The sequence below is a fragment of the Phascolarctos cinereus genome, unplaced genomic scaffold (genome assembly GCF_003287225.1).
Source record: "Phascolarctos cinereus isolate Bilbo 61053 unplaced genomic scaffold, phaCin_HiC Scaffold_1;HRSCAF=81, whole genome shotgun sequence".
NCBI lineage: Eukaryota > Metazoa > Chordata > Mammalia > Diprotodontia > Phascolarctidae > Phascolarctos > Phascolarctos cinereus.
Genome location: NW_027555514.1, coordinates 142,554,830 through 142,579,581, shown reverse-complemented (window position 1 = coordinate 142,579,581; position 24,752 = coordinate 142,554,830). Strand labels below are relative to the sequence as shown.

The window sequence follows — 24,752 nt, the reverse complement described above, 5'->3', positions numbered from 1 at the left end:
GGTAATAAAATGACGGCAGTTAGTGGATAGAACACTGGGATGGGAATCAGGAAGACTCATCTTCCTGAGTTCAAATCTGGCCCCCAACACTTACTAGCTTTATGACCCTGGGCAAGTCGCTTAATCTTATTTGCCTCTGTTTCCTCATCTGTAAAATGAGCTGGAGAAGGAAATAGCAAACCACTCCAGTATCTTTGCCAAGAAAACCCCAAATGGGGTCACAAAGAGTTGGACACGACTAAACAACAATAAAATAAAATGATAGTACTATTGATAGAAATCTAGAGCCAAAGGATGTATTCTTTTTTGGGGGTATGGGGAAAGGGAACAAGCACCTACTATGTACTAGGCACTGTGCTATTATCTCATCAGAATTAATAGATCTAGTGCCAGGGGTGACCTCAGAAGCCATCTAGTAGATTTTACAGAGGAGTAAAGTGAGGTCCCTAGAGGCTAAGTGACTTGCTCAAAGTCACACAGCTAATAAGCGTCAGAGATGGGATTACCACCAAGATCTTCTCAGTTCAAAGTTAATGCTTTTTTCCAGTCTCTTCAGAGAGGGCACGCACTGGTAAGCCCATAGGTCTCATTTTACATAGTTACTCACAGTTGGGAAATACCTGGCCTACCTGGCCTACCTCTTAGTTTCCAAAATTGACACAGCTGCCCAAGTGTCATTTACTGGAGAAAATTTAGTTTCTCTCACCTGTTTACTGAAAAAACATGAGATTCCCTTTTATGCCTATTTGCTGTTTTTGCATCCCAACCTCTCCTGTCATCTCCGCTATCTACCTCTCAGATTTTCACCCAGCTCCTTTTTTTAAAAAGAAAAAAAAAAGGTCTCCTTTCATAACATTCCTGTGATACAGATTAAAAGTAGAATATAATGGGGCAGCTAGGTGGCACAGTGGATAGAGCAATGGCCCTGGAGTCAGGAGGACCTGAATTCAAATCTGCCCTCAGACACATGATACTCACTAGCTGTGTGACCCTCGGCAAGTCACTTAACTCTGATTACTCCCCAAAAAAATTTTTTAAAAGTACAAACAGCAGAGTATAGTGGATAGAATATTAGACAGAGTCAGAAGGCCTGAGTTCAAGCCCCAGATCTACCATTTACTAGCCAGGTAACTCTGGGCAGGGACAGCTAGGTGGTGCAGTGGATAGAGCTTTGGTTCTGAAGGCAGGAAGCCTCATCTTCCTGAGTTCACACTGGCCTCAGACACTTACTAGCTGTGTGACCCTGGGCAAGTCACTTAAATGTGTTTGCTTCAGTTTCCTTATCTGTAAAACAAGCTAGAGAAGGAAATGGCAAACCACTTCAGTATCTTTGCCAAGAAAACCCCAAATGCGGTTATGAAGAGTTGGACATCACTGAAATGACTTAACAACAAAAACTCCAGGCAAATCACTTTCACCTCAATGAGATTCAGTTTTCTCATCTGTGTAATATAGATGTGGATCCTTTCATATGATATAAAATGGCTGGCCTATGTGTAGCATGGATATGTAGCTATCTGATCTGAGATCTGGCCTACCTCATTTTTGAAGAAAGACTAGGATTTCTGCTTTTGTGGGTAGCAAAAGGAAGAATGTGGCCGAATGATCAGTTCTCCACTCCTCTCTCTCCAGGAGGGAATTAGACTCAAATCGTGTCTGTCTGCCACGCACCAAATATTTGTAGTCTAGGAGTCTGATTCTTTTGAAGTTCAGGATAAACACCACTTTCCCGATCACTCTAAAAGGGAGGGTAACACTTAGCTTACTATTGGCCACCTAGGGAGTTAACTTCGTCTTCATGCTGGTTCCACACAAAACAGTCTCAGATATCAAGCAAACACATTTATCTAAGCAAACAGTAAGCAGAAATTGGGGGGAGTTATACAGATTAGTGCAGAGGGAAAAAAGACAAATGAGTAGGTGAGTTTGTTGACTAGAAGTAAAATAAAATCTCACCTCAACCAAGGGGAGAATGATCTCATCAGGAAAGTCCACTCTTAACTTCTCTCATATTTTAGCTTATATCAGCCTCTAGGATTGCATGTGCAGAAGAATGAAAGGACGTGTCAAGGGCTAACTTCCCACATCACTGTGGCTCCAGAGAAATCTCCCATCTGACATTCAAAAGTTTGCTCTCTGCCTGCTCCTTTCCTAAGTTAAGAGGCATCTCAGCCAAAGAGGAGTCCAATCCGCCCTTCTGTGATACAGTGTCACAAGTTTGTCCTTAAGGGAATTGCTCCAAGCCTTGGAGGATTAAGGTTACATTATGGTGTACTGTAGGTTACATTATATAGTGTAGTGGATAGAATATTCGGCAGAGTCAGAAGACCTGAGCTCAAGGTTACATTCCTCCTCTGGGCCAAAACTTTTTGCACTCCCTTAAAAATAAAAAAAATCATTCAGGGTAAGTTTAAAACCAGCAAACTATACAGCATAAACACAAAGAGCTAAAGCCATTGAAGAAGCTGGCAGAGTATCCTGTGAAGTCAATAAATGGCGGTGATAAGGATTAGGACTCTAGTGCCCCTGGATCTTAAAAGGAAGGCCCTGAAATCCGGTAGCCCTACAGTAACAATACTAATGAACATCCTTATGTTGCTAAGAAGTTTGCAAAGTAATTTAGATACATTATGTCATTTGAGCCTTGTAACAACCCCGTGAGGTAGGTACTACAGGATCGTAGTCAGTTCACCAATGGGAAAACTGAGGGTCACAGCAGTTATGTGACTGGCCCAGGGTCACACCGCTGATGCATGCCAGAGTCAGGATTTAAACCCAGGTAGAACGCAGGGCCTGGAGTGGGGAAGACCTGAGTTCAAATCCAGACTCAGACACTGTGATATGTGGCCCTGGGCAAGTCACTTAACCTCTGTTTGCCTTAATCCGCTGCAGAAGGAAATGGCAAATCATTCCAGTATCTTTGACAAGAAAACCTCATGGATAGTATAGTTCACAGGGTCATGAAGAGCTGTGACAACAGCTGAACAGCTTCCTAATTCTAGTACTCTAGCCATGGTTACAATACTGCCTCCCTGTGGTGATTGGAGACACATCTATTTCAGCATATGTTCTTTCCCTCTGCCCTCCCCTCTGCGAAAAAAAAAATTAAATCAAAATTTAAAAAAAAGTACTCATCTGAAATGCTTTATTTCTTTCAGTTCAATCACGCATTGGCCAGGTTCATGCAAGGGATGCAGACTACCCACAAAGTGAAATCACCTATTCCATTCTCACTGGGGGCTCCACCATCCAGTACATGGGCCTATTCTGGATTAACCCTAAAACAGGGGTGCTCCAGCTCATGACTAAGGCTGACTTTGAATCAGTCCCACAGCACATCCTTACGGTACAGGCCACGAACAGAGAGGAGAGCAGCGGCCACTGTGAGTAATGAGAGCCTACCTGTCGGGTTTTCCTTAAGCTTTTCAAACATCATGGGCTGAAAAAAGTTGGGGGCAGAATCTCTGAGCTCAGCCAGAAGTCATGCTAATGGTGAAACATAACCTGTAGCTCTTGGACTAGGTACAGTTTTGAGGAATCAATACATTTGCCATAGCATTACAGTGTTTCCAGGAGAGTGAGAGTAGCCAGCAGCAAGCATCCCTGTCACATGGTAGAAATGGACAAAATGAAAGTCTCTATGCCCAAGGGCACATCTTGAGTCAAGATAAGAGCTAGGATGAATGGGCAGACTGCCTAATTCCCAAGCTACTGCTTTCATCCATTAATAAATTCTAATGCACATCATACATTCCCATACACAGTGAGCCTGACTGTATTTCCAAATTGCTGTGAGACCCAAAAAGTGACAGGTATAGTCACCTACCTTTGATGTAGTAATGACATTTTCCACCCAGGACAAAAACAGCTGAGTGAGCAAAGTGGGAAAGTGTTGTGGATATGTTTATTGCAAGAGAGGAGGCAGTCTGCCCTTTGCCCCCTTAAGAATTAGGTAAAAAAGTGGATCCAGAAAGGAGGCACGTCCAGGACGGGCCCCAGTGGAATGGGGGTGGGGAGACATGACTCTGTTGATCTGCAGCTCAGGTGATAGTACTCTGGAGTGGTGGCCATGCCACGTGGCAGAACAGGCCAGCAGAAAACAGGTGAAGTAGGGATTGGTGATCAACCTAGGAAAGAAGAGTGTCCTTTCAGGAAGAAAGGGCACTCCCCTCTCTCCCTAACCCATGTCAATCCAATCCAATCCAATTCAGTCAACATTTATTTATTAAATCCCTACTGTGTGCCAGGCACATAGTGCTAAATGCTGGGGATGTGATGAATAAATACAGAGATAGTCCCTGCCCTCAAGGAGATTACAATGGGGAGATAACACATAACAGGAGGCAGGAAAGCCTTGGGGTGGGGAGGATACTGGGAGGGACCTGGTGAAGGAAGAACTGGAACCAGACAGGGTAGCAGGTACAAAGTGGAGTGATTAGCTGAGAGTTCAGTTTCTGACCTTTATAAAGGAAGGCATTGGGAGGAGTTTAGTACTCAGTCCTCCAATCAGAGGGAGATGAGGCTAAGGGGGTGGTGTCAATCAAGAATTGAATTAGCAGCATGGTAGAGTTTAAAGTGATGAGCTTTTCCTGGGAGGGGCATCCTGTTCCATGGAGTTAAAACCAGTCAAGGCAGCAGATGCAGAGTGGAGTGTGGACCCTAGGACAAGACCCTTTTTGTTCTCTGCTGGCTACAGCTTTGCCACTAGCAGCGCGCAGTTTCACACCTCTCATTCTTATTGTTTAGATGCTGCAGCAGGATATAGCCTATCTGGAAGCATGGCTGGAAAAGGGGGCAACCACTGGATCAGTTGCACTGTCAGTAATTAAAACTAGTTGAAGATAATGGGATGACTACTTACGGGGAACCATTTCTCCCCCTATTCTATCAGCAAACTCAGAGAAGTGTGAAAGAAACATAAACTGAACTAATAGCTAGTCTGGTCAAGTGGAGAGAACATTTGGGAAGAAGTCAAGAAACTGAGTTTATTTCTCCACTTTCTTCCTAATTTTCCATGAGATTTTGAGCAATATGTAATTCCCCATCCTATTTCTCTACCTACTAAGCAGAAATTAAAATTATAACTAAATGCGAACAAAGTCCAGCCCCAGGAATAACTTGTTTTGAATCAATGGGTTTTAAGGTGGTTTTTTTTTTTAAATGAAACCAAAGACTCAGAATTGCTGGCTTGGCCAGGGATAGATAGTATTAAATCAGAGACTAACTGGGGATTGTGTAAAGTTCTCTAAAAAAATCAATAGATGCCTGATTGGGGGACTGAGTAAGCTAAAATTTCAGTTCTAAATTTAGAAATAGTCGAAATGCCTAAATTCCAAAGTTAGACTAAATTTGCCCACATTTCACAAATGGATGTAGGTAGGTACTAGTGGGTCAAGGTGGAAACTGAACTGAATGACCTGACAGTATATATTCCAAATTAGCAGCCCTAGAAGGAAACAGTGAAGGAGATCAGAGTATGGCCACTGTGTGAGGCTGCCTAGCTTAGCTGGTTAGAGTCTCAAGGCAGTGAAATCAAAGTCCTGGATTTGAACTCAGTGGGACCAGTAGTGTCCAGCCTCCTGTGACCATATAGACTATATCCCTAACTCAGGCTTCTCACTGGCCACACACAACAGTAGGGAAGAAAGTAGTATGGGCAATCTACAGCCATTCCTGGGGAAACAATCTGGCATCATTTTTGTATATCTAGAATTTAAATAGCACTTTGAGGTTTGCCAATAGTGGTTTTTTAACCAATATCATCATATTTTATTTTCACAACAAACTGGAAGGTATATGCTATTATTATGCCCATTTTATAGATGAAGAGACTGGGGCTGACAGATGTGAAATGGCTTGCCCATGATCAGACAGCTAGAAAGTGTCTGAGATGGGATTTGAGTTCAGTGTATCACCTTGCTGTATCATATATATGTATATTTTTAAATGTCTAATTGTTATAGCAGAAGAATATGGTTCTGTGGAGGTGATTGAGAGTCCCTCATCTAACTGGTGATCTTCTTTCTCTAGGTGACTGTGAACATTCTTGATGAAAATGATGAAAAACCAATATGTGAACCAAATTTCTATTTCCTGACAATCCCTGTGGACCTCAGAGTTGGCACAAACATTCACAATTTCAAACTAACTTGCATTGACAAAGATTCCAGCCCCACATCTTTCCGCTACTTCATTGGTCAAGGTACAGTATGGACTCAGAATCACAGAATCTCGGTCAGGACCTCACTGGCCATCTAGTCCCACTCAAATAAGTATTGACTCCATAATGTACCCAACAAGTTGTACTTGTCCACTTGAAACCCTCTGCTTAGGAGGAATACCCATTCTTCTTAGGTATTGGGATTGGTCTAATGGATAGGAAGTATTTCCCTGCTTAAGACTAAATCTGTATCTCTGCAACTTGTACTTTTTGTTCCTAATTCTCTCCTCTGTGGTTGAGGAGAACAAATTGGATCCTTCTATACGACAGCCCTTCAAATATTAAAAGACAGCTATCATGCCCTCCTTAAGCTTTTTCTTCTCCTGGCTAGACTTATGCATTTCCATATATAGGCTTTAAATGGCAAAACTCAAAGCCCTCCCCCATTCTACTTGGCCTCTCTAGATATCCTCTGGCTTATCCATGTCCTACCTACAATCAAACATAATAGTCTGACGAGGGTAGCATAAAGTAGTAGCATCACCTTCCTGCTTCTGGATACCGTGCCTTTCTTAATGTAGACAAGCATCACATTAACTTAGCTGCCATATTGATTAATCATGTATTCCACTAAAATCCCCAGATCTTTTTCAGATGAATTGCTGTCTTGCCATGATTCTCTGATTTTGTACTTGCGTCATTGGTTTTTTGAACCAAAATATAATGCTTTACGTATATCCCTATTAAATTTCATGTTATTCTAACCAGCCTGGTATTCTAGCCTATCCAGATGTTTTTGAATTTTGATGTTGTTATCTAGCGTGTTAGTTGTCCTTTCTATTTTTGTGTCATCCACAAATCTGATCTAAATTAGTATGCAACCAATACATGGTTTTATATAAATTAGCAAATACCCTGTTTGCCTCAGTTCCTCATCTGTAAAATGAGCTGGAGAAGGAAATGGCAAACCATTCTAGTATCTTTGCCAAAAAAAACCAAACAAACAAATGGGGTCACAAAGAGGATGTGACTGAAAATGACTGAATAAGAAATATGTATGAGAGAGAGAGAGAAAGAGAAGGAGGAGGATGAGGAGAACAAGAAGAAGAAGGAGAAGAAGAAGAGGAAGAAGAGGAGGAAGAGGAGGAGGAGGAGGAGGAGGAGGTGGCAACTGGTGGCACAGTGGATAGAGTGCTGGGCCTGGAATCAGGAAGACCTGAATTCAAATCTGACCGCAAACATTTACTAGCTGTGAGACCTTGGGCAAGTCATTTAACCTCAGTTTGGCTCAGTTTCTACAACTATAAAATAGAGTAATAACAGCACCTACCTTGTGGGATTATTGTGAGGATCAAATGAAAAAATTTGTAAAAAGCACTTAGCACAGTGCCTAGCACATAGTAAGAGCCATACAAATGCTTATTCCCCTTTCCTTCCCTTTCACTTGTATAACAAAATATGTATATAAATTCATATATATATATATATATATATACTAAGTTGTTTATAAACAAACATATATCTGTATATATACTCCTTATATTTTTATTAATAGATATGCACACATACACGTTAGTATATTTCTGATATATAGTTTCCTATGGCCCCAAAACTATGCCCCCCAAAACAATTATAGTTTGAGGTCTTAGAAAGCCATTTTGGATGGTCAGGAAGATGTGCACAGCAGAATGCCTTTGGACATAAAAGCACTCACTAAATATGGAATGAATAAGTGACTGTGCTTATGGGCTGATCTAGGCTACGGGCTTGTGAAAATGCGATAGGGTTTGGGAAGGGAAAATTAAATTTGCCCGGTGCTGCCACGGCTCCTCTTCTGCTCTCCCTTGCTCCCCTTTCTCTTCGAAGACCCCCAGGCCAGTGTTTGCCTAAGGTAGAGAGTAAGTAGGTGGGACGTCTCTGTCATTGATGGTGATCCCTTGACCCAATGCGCAGACGGTTCCCAAGATTCAGGAATCCATATTAGTTTCATTGTGTTTTCATTTTAGACTAACTCCCTGAGCACCTCCTTTTGTGAGGGCTTATAATGGGTTGCAGGGAATCAGAGTCATCTGTCAGGGTAATAATGGATTAAATGCATTTTGAGAAATTTGCCCTCTGGGATTCTCCTATGCCCCATTCATTTTCTTTCCTTAAAAATGCAGTACCATGGAAAAAGGAAAAAGAATACCTCTCAATGGAAATTAGACCAAAAATAACTTCTCTAATGAAATGTTAAAGGCCAGAGATTTAAGCCCAAACAAGTAAAACAGTTCTAAGTAAAAGAAGAAAATCTATTCTTCGCCTCCTGCTGAACTCTGGAGTGGCAGGATCCCAAAGCAGTGGGGGCTCTCACCAAGCATGTGCGTCACAAAACCCAAAGGTAAAAACTGCCTCCAGATTGGAAGTCTTATAAGATGAAAATAATCCATACTTAGCAAGACCCCAAAGGCCTTTTGGTGAGCCCTGCTGTGAAGAGAGAGAAAATTGCATCATCCCCTGCTCCATTTACTAGTTTTCACTCAGTAACAAGTCTGGAGTCACTGGAGAAATGAGTTGAATATAATGGATACAGGCAATATGATGAAACCTCATAGGCCTCACTCAGACAAGAATGACTGAAATGAATGAAAAGTCATTGGAAAAAGTCAGGCACCCTACAGAGTGCTGAGAATATAGATACAAGCAAGGTAGCCCCTGCCCTGAAGGAACTTACTTTCTAATGGGGAGACACAGTATATGAAGAGGAGACGAAATAGTGAGAAGATATTTCAGCATGATTTGGAAGTATGGGGAGTGATATGGAGACCTGGTTCTAGGTAGGATGAAAAAACTCACCTATTCATCGTCATCATCGTAACTAACACAAAGTGCTAGTTACTCTGTGCCAGGCATTGGGCTAACCACTAAACACTTACAACAACCTCGGGAGGTAGGTGTTATTATTATCTCCATTTTACAGATAAGGAAACTGAGGCAAACAGAGGTTAAGTGACTTGCCTAGGATCACATAGCTAGTAAGTTTCTGAGACTGGATTTGAGCTCAGGTTTTCTTGACTCTAGGCCTGGCACTCTGCAGCCCAAAGTCTTAGGGACTGCTAGGATTCAGTGGAATGGAAATAAAGAAGATGACGTAAGCCTGGGCAGGAATGGGAAGCTTATGAGAAGATTGTAGGAATGCTTAAGAGCATGAGGAAGGGTCCCAATGGTGTCTGATAAATCTTTTCTTTCTAAAAGTACCAGAAACCTCTCCTCATTTACTACCTGTGGGCTGTGCTCCAGGAGGGGCAGCTGGGTGGCACAGTGGATAGAGTGTTTGGCCTGGAGTCAGAAAGACTCATCTTTGTGAGTTCAAATCTAGCCTCAGATACTTCGTAGCTCCTGGGCAAGTTACTGAACCCTGTTTGCCTCAGTTTCCTCATTTGTAAAATGATCTGGAGAAGAAAATGGAAAAACACTCCAGTACCTTTGCCAAGAAAACCCCAAATGGGATAAAAAAGAGTTAGACAGGAGTGAAACAAGTGAATGTAGATTCTGTGGATGTTACACCACTCAGACATGGCTGTCTGTATCACGAAGGCAGGGATTGTATCCCAGAGCCTCGTGGCCCTTATCTCTTGACCTTAACTGTGAGCTATTGGGTACTTAGGGTCACTATAATGTGGACAAAACTTCCTTCAGGGGACTGTAGTTCTGTTCATCTGCAAAGTCAGAAGGGAATGCCCTGGAGTGAGCTATCAAACATATCAAGAGTCAGTCTCAGGGTAGCTAGGTGGCACAATGGACAGAGCACCGGCCTAAAGTCAGGAGGACCTGAGTTCAAATCCAGCCTTAGACACTTGACACTTACTAGCTGTGTGACCCTGGGCAAGTCACTTAACCCCATTGCCTAACAAAAAATAGACAAAAAACCCCAAAAAATACCAAAAAAAAAAAAGAGTGAGTCTTCTCTTCATTCCCTTTCCACTGGCTCCTTGACCCTGCCCTGGGACTCTGGGCTCTACTAGTAAACCTTCCATTTCTCTTGCCTGGAATCAGGTCTTCGTATCACTTTCTGGCCATTTCAAAACTATGCTACTGCAAACACACCCCAACCCCTTTGGGATTTGTCCTGTAGATGTTCTGTTCCCCCTTTCAAAGGGGAGCGACTATCTTGACACCTGCATTTTTATCCTCCTTAAGTAAATGCTTATCATAATAAAGATAAAAATCACTGAAGATTTAGCTCATATCTAAGTGTTACCACAAAGATGCTATATAGCACATGTCCTTTTTTCTCCTTATTTTAATCCTCAACAAAATTGAATATCCTGGAAATCTGTCACTGTTTCTAAACTAAATCAAGACACACGTTGAACCTAGGGATGTCATTAGTGGAATAGACACGTTGTTCACCAAAAGGGTAGGATTGGGTTTTTTTTTTTGGAAGGATGGAGTTGGACAGGGGGAGGCCTGGGAGGTGGGAAAAAGCAAGCTGTCTAGTAATTAGAGCTGTCCCAGTGTGGAAAGGATTGCCTTGTGAGGTAATGAATTCTCTTTCACCAACAGTCTCAAGGAGGCAACCGGATGATCACTTGTCAGGGATATTTCAAAAACCTCCTAATCAGTCTTCTTTCCACAAGTCTCTCCCCAGTCCAATCCACCCTTTACCGAGTTGCCAAAGTGATTTTCCTTAAGTGTGGGTCTGGCTGTTTTACTCCTTTACTTAATAAACGCCAGGGGCTACCTATCGATTCTAGGATCACATATAAACTCCTCTGGTTTTTAAAGTCCTTTGCAGCCTGGCCCCAACTTATGTTCCTGATCTCATTATGCTTTATTCCTCTTCCCATACCCCTGGCCTAGTCAAACTAACCTTTCTACAATTCACCCTTGATGCCTCTCCACTGGCCATCCCTCATGCTGGGAATGCTCTCTTTGGTCACCTTTCTCATAGAATCCCTCTCTTCCTTCAAAATTCAGCTCAATCCGTACCTTCTATGTGAAGCCCTTCCTGATCCCTCCAATTACTACCATCTACTTTCCCTGAACTACCTTGTATCTCTTTCACACTTATTCTCTATGTATATATACACAACAACACACATGTTGTCTACCTCAATAAACTGCAAACCTTTTGAGAGCTGGGACTGTTTCGTTTCTATCTTCATATTTGTATAGTAGGTGCTTAAGAAATACTTGTTGACTGACTGATTGATAGATAATATGATTTTTTTTGGTCAGGTATGAATAGCACTAGATGACTTCTGAAGTCTTTTAAAATCTATTACTATTTGCCTGATTATCTCCATTTTCTCTCCCCTCTGTCTACCTCTCGCCTCCATGATCTTGTTCTAAAAATCTATTTAGGCAACAAGAACAATCATTTCACTTTCTCACCCAATGCTGGATCAAATACCACAAGCCTCCTGCTTGCAACCCCTTTTGATTATTCCAGTGGTTTTGATAAAGCCTGGGACTACAAGCTACTCATTTACATAACAGATGACAATTTGCTGGCCAGCCGGAAGAAAGCAGAGGTTTTTGTTCAGACAGGAACAGTGGCACTGCATATCCAAGTTGTCCCTCAACCAACCACAATCATCACCACCACCTCCATGGTAAGGGCCTTGGCCTCCACTCACATTCAGTTAAAGCTCTTTGAACCCTGAAGGAAATGCTAAGGACTTGAGAACTTGGTGGCTAGGATGTGTGTTAGGGGATGGAATCCTGTGTGTGCTAGAGCCCACCAATCTCTGGGAAGGGAAGCAGGCTTCATACTCAGATGGAAATGCACGATGCCTTGACTGCTGCATTCATAAAAGTCATCAAGAAATTTAGCTTCTCGGGGCAGCTAGGAGGCATAGTGGATAGAGCACTGGCCTTGGATTCAGGAAGACCTGAGTTCAAATCTGGCCTCAGACACATAACACTTACTAGCTGTGTGACCCTGGGCAAGTCACTTAACCCCATTGCCTAGCCCCCCCCCAAAAAAAAAGAGAGAAAGAAATTTAGCTTCTCATGCTTTGGTCATGTGGCTCTAAGCAACAATGTGTTCTTTCTTAACCAACCATCGATAAGCCATAGCTTGGCTGACGGCTGATTTTTATTGTCCAGTTGACACTATTACAGCCACTACCAGAAACCCACCAGGTTGACAAGTGTTGTCTTCCCACCCCCACCCCCCTTACAGAAGAATCTGACAGGATTTAAAGCAGAAGGAAATTTAGTCACTGTTTGGCCATCACCCAGCTCACTCGCTAACCTTGAAGTGATGATGTGCAGCTGAAGGAATCTAAGAGTAACTACTCTTGAGAGGATTGAAAGAAACTAGAGTGGCATTGTGCCTTCTCAGTGAAATACTTGTCACCAAGTCAGACTTTGGAGTATGCATGTGTTGGCGAGAGCCAATAGGGGTTGGGAACTTGGCTCTTTGGGGAGGTGTGTGCTATAGTAGATAGACAGCTAGCCTTGGACTCAGGAAAGCCTATGTTCAAATCCTACTCTGATACACATAAGCTCTCCACCACATACTAGGCAATTCTCCAAGATGTGAAGTTGCAGAAAAGTCATAAATTTGCATTGGTAGAGGGAATTTTCTCATCAGAAATTTCCTCAATCAGTGTAATCATACGTGTATATACATATATATACGTATATACTCACACACATATAGATATACATATAGGCATGCACAGATTGCATTGTACACAAATGTGTGTTGCACACGTGTGTTTGCATATGCATAATGCATGTTACACATGTGTGTGTGTCTATATGTATGTGTGCATGTGTGTGTATCTCCTTGAGAAGCCAGATTGCGATAAAGTTTAAAGTTGGGACTGCCAGCCCTCATGTATTCCTTAACTTTTTTGGACTTTGAACTAATGGATACTTGAGAATATATATTTTTACACCAGAGCACAGGATGAAATAAAGAAGAGTGGAAGCAGAAAGAGTCCCAGGTATACCACTATCCAATTTCTAAAACAAAATTTGAGTAGAAATGGAAATGAAACATCATGAGTAGAAAATGTAAGCTCTAATTTATACTAAGATCAGCTCACCACCACCACCACCATCCCCTTCCCTCTCTTCTTTTCAAGCCCAGAGTCACATACCTGATTCAGAGGGAAAATGTTTATTCTTCATCAGCTTGGTATGTACCATTCATTATTACGGTGGGCTCCGTGTTACTCTTGGGTCTCCTGGGATGCCAGTTCTTCCTACTGGTGAAATTCATCAGAAGACACTGCTCCTTCAAGCCCAAGGAAGATAAAGAATCTCTGTAAGTTACTCTGTGAGCCTGATCCTTTCTACAACCCAGAGGAACCGATTTCAGTTATACCAACTTAGATGAAAAAGATGACCTTTTTCTGCATATCCTGGGGCCTCCTGGGAGAAGGCAAGGGGCAGGGAGATGACAAAGAAGTAGATGCTTTCCACAGGCTCAAAAGTACCAAGTAATCACTCTGTATTGAGAAACCATTCCTTCTCTTTCCCTGGTAAGATGACCTGTAGCTGATCTGGCAAGAACTCTAAAGAATTAGGCCTTCCAATTTTTTGTGCCTCTGCCATTGTCTAATTACTGAGGAGTACCATTTTGAATAGTAATAGAAAAGCATATCTACTTACTTATTTTCTGTTTAGAAAAGGACCACAAAGGCAGTATGATGTGGTGGATAGAGAGCTAGCCTTGGAGTCAGGAAGACCTGGTTCAAATTCCACATCTGACTCACACTATGCGACCTCCCAACAAGTCTCTGAACCTTTTAATGACCCAGACAATTCGTTAAGACTGTAAGTTGCAAAGCAGGTGCTGGTCTACAATGGTAAAGAGAGTTTCCTAATTTTTAGATTCATATAATGACTAAATTACAGCTCAAGGCCAAAAACAATTTAAAAAAAAATTCTAAAAGTAGAACAGAGATGGAATTAGAGAAAGCATCAAGATAATAAGATGCTGCCTCCAGGGGCAGCTAGGTGGTAGAGTGGAGAAACCATGGGCCCTGGACTCAGGAGGATCTGAGTTCAAATCCAGCCTCAGACACTAGGCACTTACTAGCTATGTGACCCTGGGCAAGTCACTTAACTCTGATTCCCTCACTGAAAAATAAAATGCTGCCTCTATCAAAGCCCTATTCTAATGCCTTAGTATAGCATACTAGTCTCTCCCCCATCCCCAGCACATATTACAGTAGAAGTTCCCTGAGGGCAGGCATAGTTTCATTTTTGTCTTTGTAACCCCAACCCTTGGGATGCTAGGTGGTACAGTGGATAGAGCACCATCCCTAGAGTCAGGAGGACCTGAGTTCAAATCTGGCCTCAGACACTTGACACTTACTAGCTATGTGACAGTGGACAAGTCACTTAACCCCAATTGCCTTGCCCCCCTAAAAAAAAGAATGTAACCCCAGCCCCTAGCACAGTGACTGGCACATAGTAGCTATGGAATAAGTGCTTGATTGGCTGATTTATCCTGTACTCTCAAAGGCTGTGGCAGCAAAGTTTAGGCTCAGGAAGATCCTTCCAAGCTGGGAATGTTTAAAGGATTGTCTGGTGACTGACTATATGTCTACCATCTAAGGGCTAGCTTAATTAAGCTTGGAAAGGGCTAGATACCAGGTGAATATTTTTTTTTGGCCCATAGCAATTCATGAAGACTCTTCACTATTATGAAGAGAAGTTGATGACCTGTGTTGGCAAAGTGCATTACTACACTATGAAAACCACAGATCCTTAACACATAGAAGAAGAATCCCTTTCTGATTGTCCTTGCCCTCCTGTGCTGAGTTCTAAAATAAGGCAGCATGGTAGCCTTGGGTGCTGATTTCCCGTGTATGTAGAGCTCTGGGTTTTAATCTTAGTTCTATTTAACATGAACTTTGTGAGTATTATACATGTCTTAGTTTCTTTTTTTTCTTCATAGGGAAAATGGTGATGACATATGTTTATGGGGTAGTAGAGGGAAAGAAAGCTGTGCTATATTCAGTGAGACTTGAGTTCAAGTCCTGAATCTGACCCATATAGCTGGGTGACCTTAGGCTACTCATTTTGCCCTCTCAGGTCACACAACTGTGTCAATCTATAAATTGCAGATGAGTAATTTATAAATTGTATGGATGGAAAGAGTTTTCACATTGGAGATTCCCCCATGCCATTGAAATCATAGGTCTGGACAAAAAAAAAAGGGATAATAGTAACCACATGCTTCACAGAAATATTCAGAAGAATCTCTAGTATTTTTCAAATGGTTTGAAATCAATGGATGGATGACTAGAGTAAAAGCATGAGGATTTGGCATGAGTTGTCTGTTCCATTACCATACCATATTAGGGAAATTACTTCCACTGGTAGCATTAGCTTCACGATAGAATGGAGGGAAATGACTGTTATGCTGACAAACATGGCAGTGATCCATGATGGGCTTAGATATAGTAATGTTTCAGGCTGGGGCGAGGAGGAACTACAAAGAGACTAGGACCGGTATGAAATACCTACTCACGTTAAATATGCAAATGAACCTGGCCATTTTAAGACGTACTCCCAAAGCTAATAATTTCTAATATGGGTTATTTAATAAAAGGAAACCTTCAAGAAATTCTGAACTAAGCCTGATCTGTCTGAAAATGAGTTGTAATATGATAAGACAGGAGGCATTTATCAAATGAAATTGCCAGAGGAAGAAATATTATATTTCTGAAGGAAGCTCCCCAAAGAAGCCCGTCTGGTTATGTGTGTAGTGATGTGCAATAGTCTCCTGGTAATTAATGCCAATCTTTTATTTTGTCATAGGGTGAAAAAAGGAGGTATGTATGCTGTCTATTCTACTGGCTTCTGGGACTTGGTGGGTGTACATGGAAGGAATTCTGCTCAGTGGAGGATAAAAGAGCAATGCAGATTCTCACAGCTCCTGGTATTGAGGAGATGCCCAATAAGTACTTACTGAACTGAACTGAATTGAAGTGAATTGAATTGAACTACATAATCAGCACCTGGAGGAAAGCAAGAGTCAGAATGTAGCATGAGAGAGTAGTGCTTATTAAACCTTAAGACACAATAGAAAGGAGGAGGAGGAGGAGGAAGAGAAGAAGAAGAAGAAGAAGAAGAAGAAGAAGAAGAAGAAGAAGAAGAAAGAAGAAGAAGAAGAAGAAGGAAGGAAAGGAGAAGGAGAAGGAGAAGGAGAAGGAGAAGGAGAAAGAGAAGAAGAAGGAGAGGAGGAGGAGGAGAAGGAGGGGAAGGGGAAGGGAAAGGGGAAGGGGAAGAAGAAGGGGAAGAAGAAGAAGAAGAGGAAGAAGAAGAAGAAGAAGAAGAGGAAGAAGAAGAAGAAGAAGATGATGACGCTGCTGCTGCTAATGTGATCATACAGTGAATGGAGTGCTGGATCTGGAGTCAGGAAGACCTGAGTTCAAATCCAGCCTCGGACACTTACTAACTGTGTGACATTGCACAAGTCACTTAACCTCTCTTTACCCAGTACTTCATCTGTAAAATAGGGGTAACAATAGCACCTACCTCCCAGAGTTGTTGTGGGCATCAAATGAAATAATATCTGTAAAGTGCTTAGCACAGTACCGGGCACATAGTAGGTGCTATATAAATGTTAGCTGTTATTATTGTTATCACTAATAATAATTTTTCAACAAAGACTTTATTAATTACTTCCTTTGTGCAAGGGATAGTGCTAGGTGCTAGGGACATAAAAATGAAAGCATCTCCACCTTTACAAAGTTTACATTTTACCAGGAGATACAACATACACACAAGTAAATGAAATACAAAGTAATATGTATCAATTTTGAGAGTGAGAGGGCTAAAAACAGGAGCAGTCAAGCAAGATGTTCAGAGAATGTGGCACCTGAGCTAGCCTTGGAGGGGATGTAGGGATTTCTACCTTCCAGGTTGAGTGGAAGCAGGAGTGCATTCCAGACCAAGGGGACCATTTGTGCAAAACAAAGATGAACCAGTATTGCTAAGGAGCCAGGACTCCTTCAATTGGATGTGTCTGTTAAGCTTAGGGCACCTGCTGGATTTAATTTGAACACCTAGAAGGCAATCCCTTGCAGAGTAATGAAAGCTGGTGTAATGAATTAGAAATGTGTTTTAACTGAACAGTGTACTTGGGGTAGAACTTGAAAGAGGCTAGCTCCTACCCTCCTTTTATAACTGGAAATGTGAACTAGCTTTTTTAAGGAAGAAAATTTCATCTGAGTAAGACTGTGATTGAAAGGTAATTGTCAGGGTGCAGTGGAAAGAGTGCTGGATTTAGAGCCAAAGAACCTGGATTCAAATCTTAGCACTGCTACTTATTTCCTGCATGACCTTGGGGAAGTCATTTTACCTCTAATGGGCTTCAGTTTACTCAACCACAAAATAAGGGGGTTGGATTAGATGACCTTGAAGGTTCCAGGGATAATATTTTGACTTTATAGCTTCCACCTTGATAGGGTGTGTTCAGTATGGCCCCAACTTATGACTGCCCTGAACTGTTGAATAATAGTGGGAGGAAGAGTGGAGGTAGAGAGTGGAAAGACATTTTCAAGTTCCTGAAGGAGATATCTACTTTAATCAATCAAAACAACAAATAGCACATTTATGGAGCATCTTGTGTTCCCTTTACTTATTGAGCATTCAGTATTGCAATATGCTGGGTAAGATGCCCCTTAAAGAAGAATAAAGGATCAGAAATTGAGAGTTAGAAAGGACCTAGAAACGTGTTTTGAACTCAAGATTTGAACTCAGGTCTTCCTGACTCCAGATCCAGCGCTCCATTCACTGTGCCATCACATCGTCCTCATCATATAGTTCAACCCCTCATTTTTAACTCAGACCTAGAGAGGTTAGAAAACTTGCCCTGCATCACAGAGATTGTAAGTAACAGAGCTGGAATGTGAACCAAGCTCCTCTGAGTTTGAAGCCCACTGTCTTTCCATGCCTCCTGCGCACTTGAAAACAAATTCTCTTCCCTTTTCCCATCCATTTTTGATGAGTTATACATAGACAGTGTACTTGGGGGCCGAGTTTGAAGGCGGATAGCTCCTACTCTCCTTATATAACTCAAAATTAAAAAAAAAGAATTTTGAGGGAAAATGACTTCTTAAGATCTGTTAGTAGGTAAGAAGTAAATAAGAAGACAAATGAAAACAGTATTCTTTATTTAACTTTTCAATTTCCCCATTGGAGCCCTCTCTTTCTGTGGCTCATCATTCCTCTGTCCATTTCCTCATATATTTCTAGGGGATTCCTGTACATAGAGGACTAGGCCCGTTGAAAATGGGTACACAAAAGCAGGTCAAAGGGCAAAGGATGCAGGAGAGAGAGAGAGAGAGAGAGAGAGAGAGAGAGAGAGAGAGAGAGAGAGAGAGAGAGAGAGAGAGAGAGAGAGAGAGAGAGAATTTGGAGTCAGAAAACCCAAGTTTGAATCTTGGCTGTGCTGCTTACTGACTCTGTGACTGTGGGCAAAGCCCTTTTTCTGCCTCACTTTCTTAATTTATAAAATGATGAGGTGGGACTCCATAACCTGTATGATATGTTTGAACTCTAAACCTAGGATTTTTATGGTCTAAGATTCCAGTCTCCTTTGCTTCATGAGATGGATATTAGAAGTGGGTGGTAAGGAAAATATCATAGATTTAGGACATTAGGGGTCATGGAATCCAACCTCATCATTTTATAGATAAGGAAACTGAGGCTCAAAGAAGTGACTTGCCCTGAGTCACAGAATAAGCAAGTATCTGAGGTGAGATTCAAACTCAGTTCTTGCTGACCCAAATCCAGCCCTTTATCTACTACTATACCAGGATCCCAGCATGACTGGGGAATTCATTAAATCTTAGTTTTGACCTATTAAAAAGCCTTGTAAATAACTGAAACACCCACTTGCCTTCCCCCACAACTGGTACTGCCAGTGTGCCAGACAGAATAAGGGAAAAATATGGATTTCATTTCCAGGAAGGATGGCAGGCTGCTAAAACATTTCCATGAGCTGATAAATTCTTTGCTATGTTTGCAACACTGAGCTGGAAGCCTGCTTAAGGGAACCCCACTGTGGGAGGTGGGATTTTAAAGGGAGGCAGGAGTAGGCAACTTGACTTTCATCTGTCTTCTTCCCTGCAGAAACCAAGAAGGCAAAGAGAGAAGTTGTGTTGGTAAGTGTGGCCAGTTATCAAACGAATCCCATTAGAGGATGCTGTTTTCTCCCCTTTCTCCCCAAACCAGCCTTTCCGCATTATCCTCTGGGGGTGTTTGTTATTCAGTGAGATGCTTGTACTTGGCCACTGGAACAGATTGCTGTGTGACGAGCTCTTGATAGAATTGGTTCCCTCCACTGAGCATGTCTTGTGATATATTTGCAGAAGAACTGGATTTCATAAATATTGAATAGTGGTGTTTATTATCTCCATCAGCCCTCCAGGAGAGTAAGTGGGATGGGGGAATGATGCTTAAAGATCACAACTCCACTATAGCACTTCCAAAGACTCTATTTCTCTACTCTCCCAGAACATTATAGAAAGGGAATATGGGAAGGGTATGGGGCTAGGTATCAGGAGGCCTGAATTCTAGTCCCAGCTCTGGCTGTGAACTTAGCCTCTCAGGGCCTGTTTCCTCATCTACAAAATAGGCAGAGGTCAAAAGAAATGGGGCTAGAGGGTTGGGTTTTGAGTCAAGAAACTTGGGTTCCAAGCACAGCTCTGCCACTGAAAAGTTGTGTGACTTTGGACAGGTCACTTGGTTCTCCTTTTCCTCATCTATAAAATGAGGGCAATAATGCCTATCTCATCTTCCTTATAGGGATGATGTAGGAATCTGATGAGAGACTGCAAATGAAAGGGGCTTTGAAAAGCTTGAAAGGGTAGGAGGGAGAGAAAATCAATTTTGTTCATTGAAAAAAAAATGGAAGTAAATTTAAAAAGGAAAAGTTTAAAGGATTATGAGAATAAGAGATCATGGGATAGCAAAACAGGTTATGTTTATCTTTTCCTGTCTTAAATTCCCCAGATGAGAAGTGAGGGATTAAAATATGATAATAATGAAATGTCTTATCTTGACCCTTACCTCTTGTTTAGGATGGCAAAAGGATATATTTATTCTGATCCAAGAGCCATGAAATCTTTGGGTGAAATGCACACTTAAGAAGTTCAAAGCATTGTCAGTAAGCGTCCTAGGTATTTTACCATCCCTAACATAATTTTTTTTGTCAGAACCTAGAATTTTATACATGCAGAGAACTCCTTGTATGGGAATTCATTCCACCAATGCAAATCAGCAACTCTTCTAACTTATAGGCAGAAAATGACCTGGACCCTGAGCAGTTCTATGATTTGCCTAAGGTTACACAGTAGGATGTGTCAGAGATAGTGTTTGAACCCTAATTTTCCTGACTCCAAGTTCAGTCCTCTATACCATCCTGTATATGCCAGGCCTCTAGATGTCTTAATCCAAAAGAATTTATTAAAAATATACAGCCCTCGCCCTCTAAGAACTTAAAGTTTAAGGCACTTTGCTGATGCCAAAAGAAAACTGGCTTTAGTCATTGAATACCTTCCAGGCACATAAGTAATTGAAAAATTATCCTTTTGATCAAATGATTAAAATTTAAATAGTGTTCACTGCCTATCCCCTCTGAGCCCATGGCTAGTGCTAGCTCAAAGGGTGGGGAGAGTAGTTGGTCATCTCCCTGGTAAAATTTGACCCCTCTAAGGTCCCAGTAAGGTCCCTACCTACTCATCACTTTGCTATAGAAAATAATATTCCTTCCATTGTCTCCCCCAAAGACTATGCACTCCTTGAGAGCAGGAACTGGGTTTGTCTTGTTTTATTTTGCTTTTATGTGCTTTTATGTATCCCCAGTGCCTGGCACATTTTGTTGTCATTCAGTCGTTTCAGTCATGTCTAACTGTTCATGACCCCGTTTGAGGTTTTCTTGGTAAAGATGCTGGAGTGGTTTGCCATTTCCTTCTCCAGTTCATTTTACAGATGAGGAAACTGAGACAAACAGGGTTAAATGATTTGCCCAGGACCACACAGCTAGCAAGCATCTTGAAGCTGAATTTGAACTCAGGTCTTCCTGACTTTCAGCTTATCACTCTATCCACTTTGCCACCTAGCTGCCCCACCTGGCAGATAGTTAAGTGCTTAATAAATGCTAGCTGGCCAACTGACTGGTTATTACTTCAGAAAGCAGGAATCAGAGCCTTCAGGAGCATGGGGCATGGAAGTTTTGAAGGGCATGGTGTAGGTATGAACCCCGGAATAGTGAAGGGAAAGCAAATCCATGGAGAAGTACCTTCCAAGAACCTGAGAGGCTCCTTGAGAGAACTGAGTACCTGATACAAAGAGAGGCCAGGAGAAGAGATGGGAGCCTGTGAAAATCAATCTTGGCCTCCACTGTCTTGCCTAAAGTAATCTCTATCTAGGAGAGATAGGATAGGATAGGAAGGAAGGAAGGAAGGAAGGAAGGAAGGAAGGAAGGAAGGAAGGAAGGAAGGAAGGAAGGAAGGAAGGAAGGAAGGAAGGAAGGATGGAAAGTAGGGAGGGAGGGATAAAGCAAGGAAAGGAGAAACGGAGAAAAGGAGAGAAGGAAGGAAGGGAGAAAGGAAGAGAGGAGGGAAGAAGAGAGAGAGGGAGGGAAGAAGAGAGGCAGGGAGGGACAGAGGGAGGAAGCAAGGAAGGGAGTGAGAGGAAAGGAGGGAGAGAGGGAGCGAGGGAGGGAGAGAGGAAGGAAGGAAGGAAGAAGGGGAGGAAGGGAGGGAAGAAAGGAAGGAAGGAAGGGAATCGTAGAGTGAACAAGCATTTAAGAGCTTACTATGTGCCAGGCACTGTGCTAAGCTCTAGGTATCCAGATGCAAGCAAGACAGGGTCTTCACTGCATGTAGGAAAAAAAGAAAATGTGAGGACAAGACATAATGTTCAGAATGGAGTCAGTTACCCCAGGGTGCCCCTTCCTGTCCAGATTGTATTCCGTACTGGGTGCTGTATATTTCAGGAAAGACATTGACAATCTAGAATTCATCTCAATAGGTGGCAGGTAGAATGGCGAGAATGCTGAAAGATATGCGGTGCCAAGATCAGTTGAAGGAACTCAAGATGTAGACCTGGGAGAAGGGCAGCCTGGGGGCGGGAGGTGGGGAGGGGGGAGGCATAATCGCTATCTTCCAGAATCTGAAGGCTGTCACAGGGCTGAGGGATTAGAACGCTCGGCTTGGCCCCAGAGAGCAGAACTAGGAGCAAAGCTCAGGCGGTGGGTGGGGGGCGGGATCAGTTGTCGTGAGACAGAATTAAGCTGCATATAAGGAAATACTTCTCCCCACCAAAATGAGAACTATCCCAAAGTGGAATATGCTATTTCAGGAAAGAGTCCGTTTCCCTTCACTAATGGTCTTCAAGCAGAGGCTGGTTGACCATTGCCAGGAAAGCTGTAAAGGGGTTTGGGGCCCAGGTCCCTTCCAGTTCTGAGCTTTTGTGATCTCTGCGAAGGCTGCGGAGCCGTGGGGGTGGGGGAAGCACAACCACTGTGTCCCTGCTCGTCTTTCACGGTTGGGTGGACTATGTCACTGTAACTCTGAGAAAGAAGGGCTGGGAGATAAATGAAACGGGGAACGGCAGCGCAAAGGCTGAGGAGGCAGATGGGTGGCAGCTGCCTCAGTGTGCATGCCTAAGCAGTCAGACTGGCCAGAGGGTGAGCCAGCTGCTGCCCACCTGGCTGTCTCTGTGTGCGGCAAAGGGCAGAAGAATTGTACAGCACACGGAGGGCCTCCTCTGACTCCCCTGGGCCGAAGAGGCACTTACCCACACCAGCGTGGTTGAAACCTGGGGATCTGGCAGGATACTGACTAGGGACCTGGCAGTCAGTGCTGCCAAGGAACAGGAGGAGTAAATACATAATCATTGCTAATGATAGTATTAATGATGATGATGATAGCTAGCCTTTGTACAGTGCTTTAAGGTTTGCAAAGCATTTCACATATCACAACCACCTGGTGAAATAAGTGATATTATTATCCCCATTTTACAGATGAGGAAACTGAGGCTGAGAGACGTTAGGTGACTTGTCCAGGGTCTGAGGCAGGCTTTGAACTCAGATCTGTTTAAACTCAACACTCCATCCACTATACCATGTTCTATGTGCAAGGAGCAGTGAGGAAAAGATAAGGGTCCTGAGGGATGGAGAAACAGGATCCTATCACCTTACTTGTAAGGAAACATGTAGGAGTAGGGGATGTTGGAGGAAGGCTTTTTTGGTAGCCCAAGGACCTTTCCCTGGGCTGCCAGACTCTCTTCAAGAGAGAGCAGGTTTAAAAAAAAAAAAGGCTGACTCACTGACCGTATTTCTGCCAGACTTCTTTATCTAGTGCTATTGAAAGAATAAAGGCCAGTTCCAGGTGGTCTCAACTCAACATGCACCTGGTGACCTTGGGCCAGTCATTTCACCTGTTTGGTTTTGTGGTCCCTTTATGGTAAGCTGGTGAATTGGTGATCTCTAGAAGTCCCTTCTAGCTCTAATATTCTGTGGTCCTGGGTTTTTAGGATTATCAACTTAGACCTGGAAGTCCACCCCCCATTTTACAGATGAAGAAATTGAGGCCCAGGGACATTAAATGGTGTGCCCATGGTTGCACAGATCATAACTGAAGGAGTTGGGATCAGAAGTCAGAACTACACTCTGAGTCAAGGGCTCATTCTACCCTACCAAGCTGCCTCCTGACGGGTGAATGCCCAGTAACTGTTAATTATCTATTAGTCTAATAAACAAGTCTTCATTGCCTGTGACCAGCTGACAAATGGGATATGACTTTAGCTCTTTCTTATATGACTAGTTCTAGAAGATAAACCATCCAGGCTCTTTTTACACAGGCATTCAGAGTAAAGGCCATGGAATCAGGAGACCTGAGTTCAAATCCTGATACAACTACTGCTGGGCAGTTACATGGTACTTTAGGGTAGAGTGTCAGGTCTAGAGTCAGGAAGACTCATCTTCCTGAGTTCAAATCTGGCCTCAGACCTGTAATAGCTGTGTGACCTCGGGCAAGTCACTTAACCCTGTTTGCCTCAGTTTCCTCATCTGTAAAATGTGCTGGTGAAGGAAATGGCAAACTACACCAGTATCTTTGCCAGGAAGACCCCAAATAGAGTCACAAAGAGTCAGACACAACTGAAACAACTTAACAACACCAACACTACTACCACTATGCACCACCACTACACACACTATTACTTATTAGTTGTGTACTGCTCATCCCCCTTCTCCTCCCAACAAGTCACTTCACCTATCTGTGCCTCAGTTTCCCCAACTATAAAACGTCATCAATAATACTTGAACTACCTACATCACAAAGTTGTAGGAAGGAAGGCAGTTCAAAAACTTTCAAATGCTATAGAAATAGTTGTTATTATTGGCCTTTGGTGTGACAGCATCTAGCACTACTCCTTACCATGTGGAACCCCTTCTCCAATATCCTGAAAGCGTGGTTGTTCAGCCTCTGCTTGAATAACTCCAGAGATAGATAACTCATTGCTTCATAAAGCAGTCTGTTCCATTTTTTTGGTCAGCTCTAATTGTTAAGAATTTCTCCTTTATGTTGAGCCAAAAATCTGTCTCTGACTTCTACCTCTTGAA

At 42.5% G+C, this 24,752-nt stretch overlaps 1 protein-coding gene across 1 annotated transcript in view; it reads left to right on the top strand.

Moving 5' to 3' along the window:
* The window catches only part of CDHR3 (cadherin related family member 3), a 104,743-nt gene that overhangs the window by 71,002 nt on the left and 8,989 nt on the right, over positions 1-24,752 (top strand). Inside the window, exons 12-18 of the mRNA XM_078154425.1 lie at positions 3,159-3,371; positions 3,592-3,605; positions 6,031-6,202; positions 11,507-11,757; positions 13,243-13,424; positions 15,932-15,945; positions 19,253-19,284. Of these exons, the coding sequence (XP_078010551.1) occupies positions 3,159-3,371; positions 3,592-3,605; positions 6,031-6,202; positions 11,507-11,757; positions 13,243-13,424; positions 15,932-15,945; positions 19,253-19,284 (878 nt within the window). The remainder of the gene's footprint in view (positions 1-3,158; positions 3,372-3,591; positions 3,606-6,030; positions 6,203-11,506; positions 11,758-13,242; positions 13,425-15,931; positions 15,946-19,252; positions 19,285-24,752) is intronic.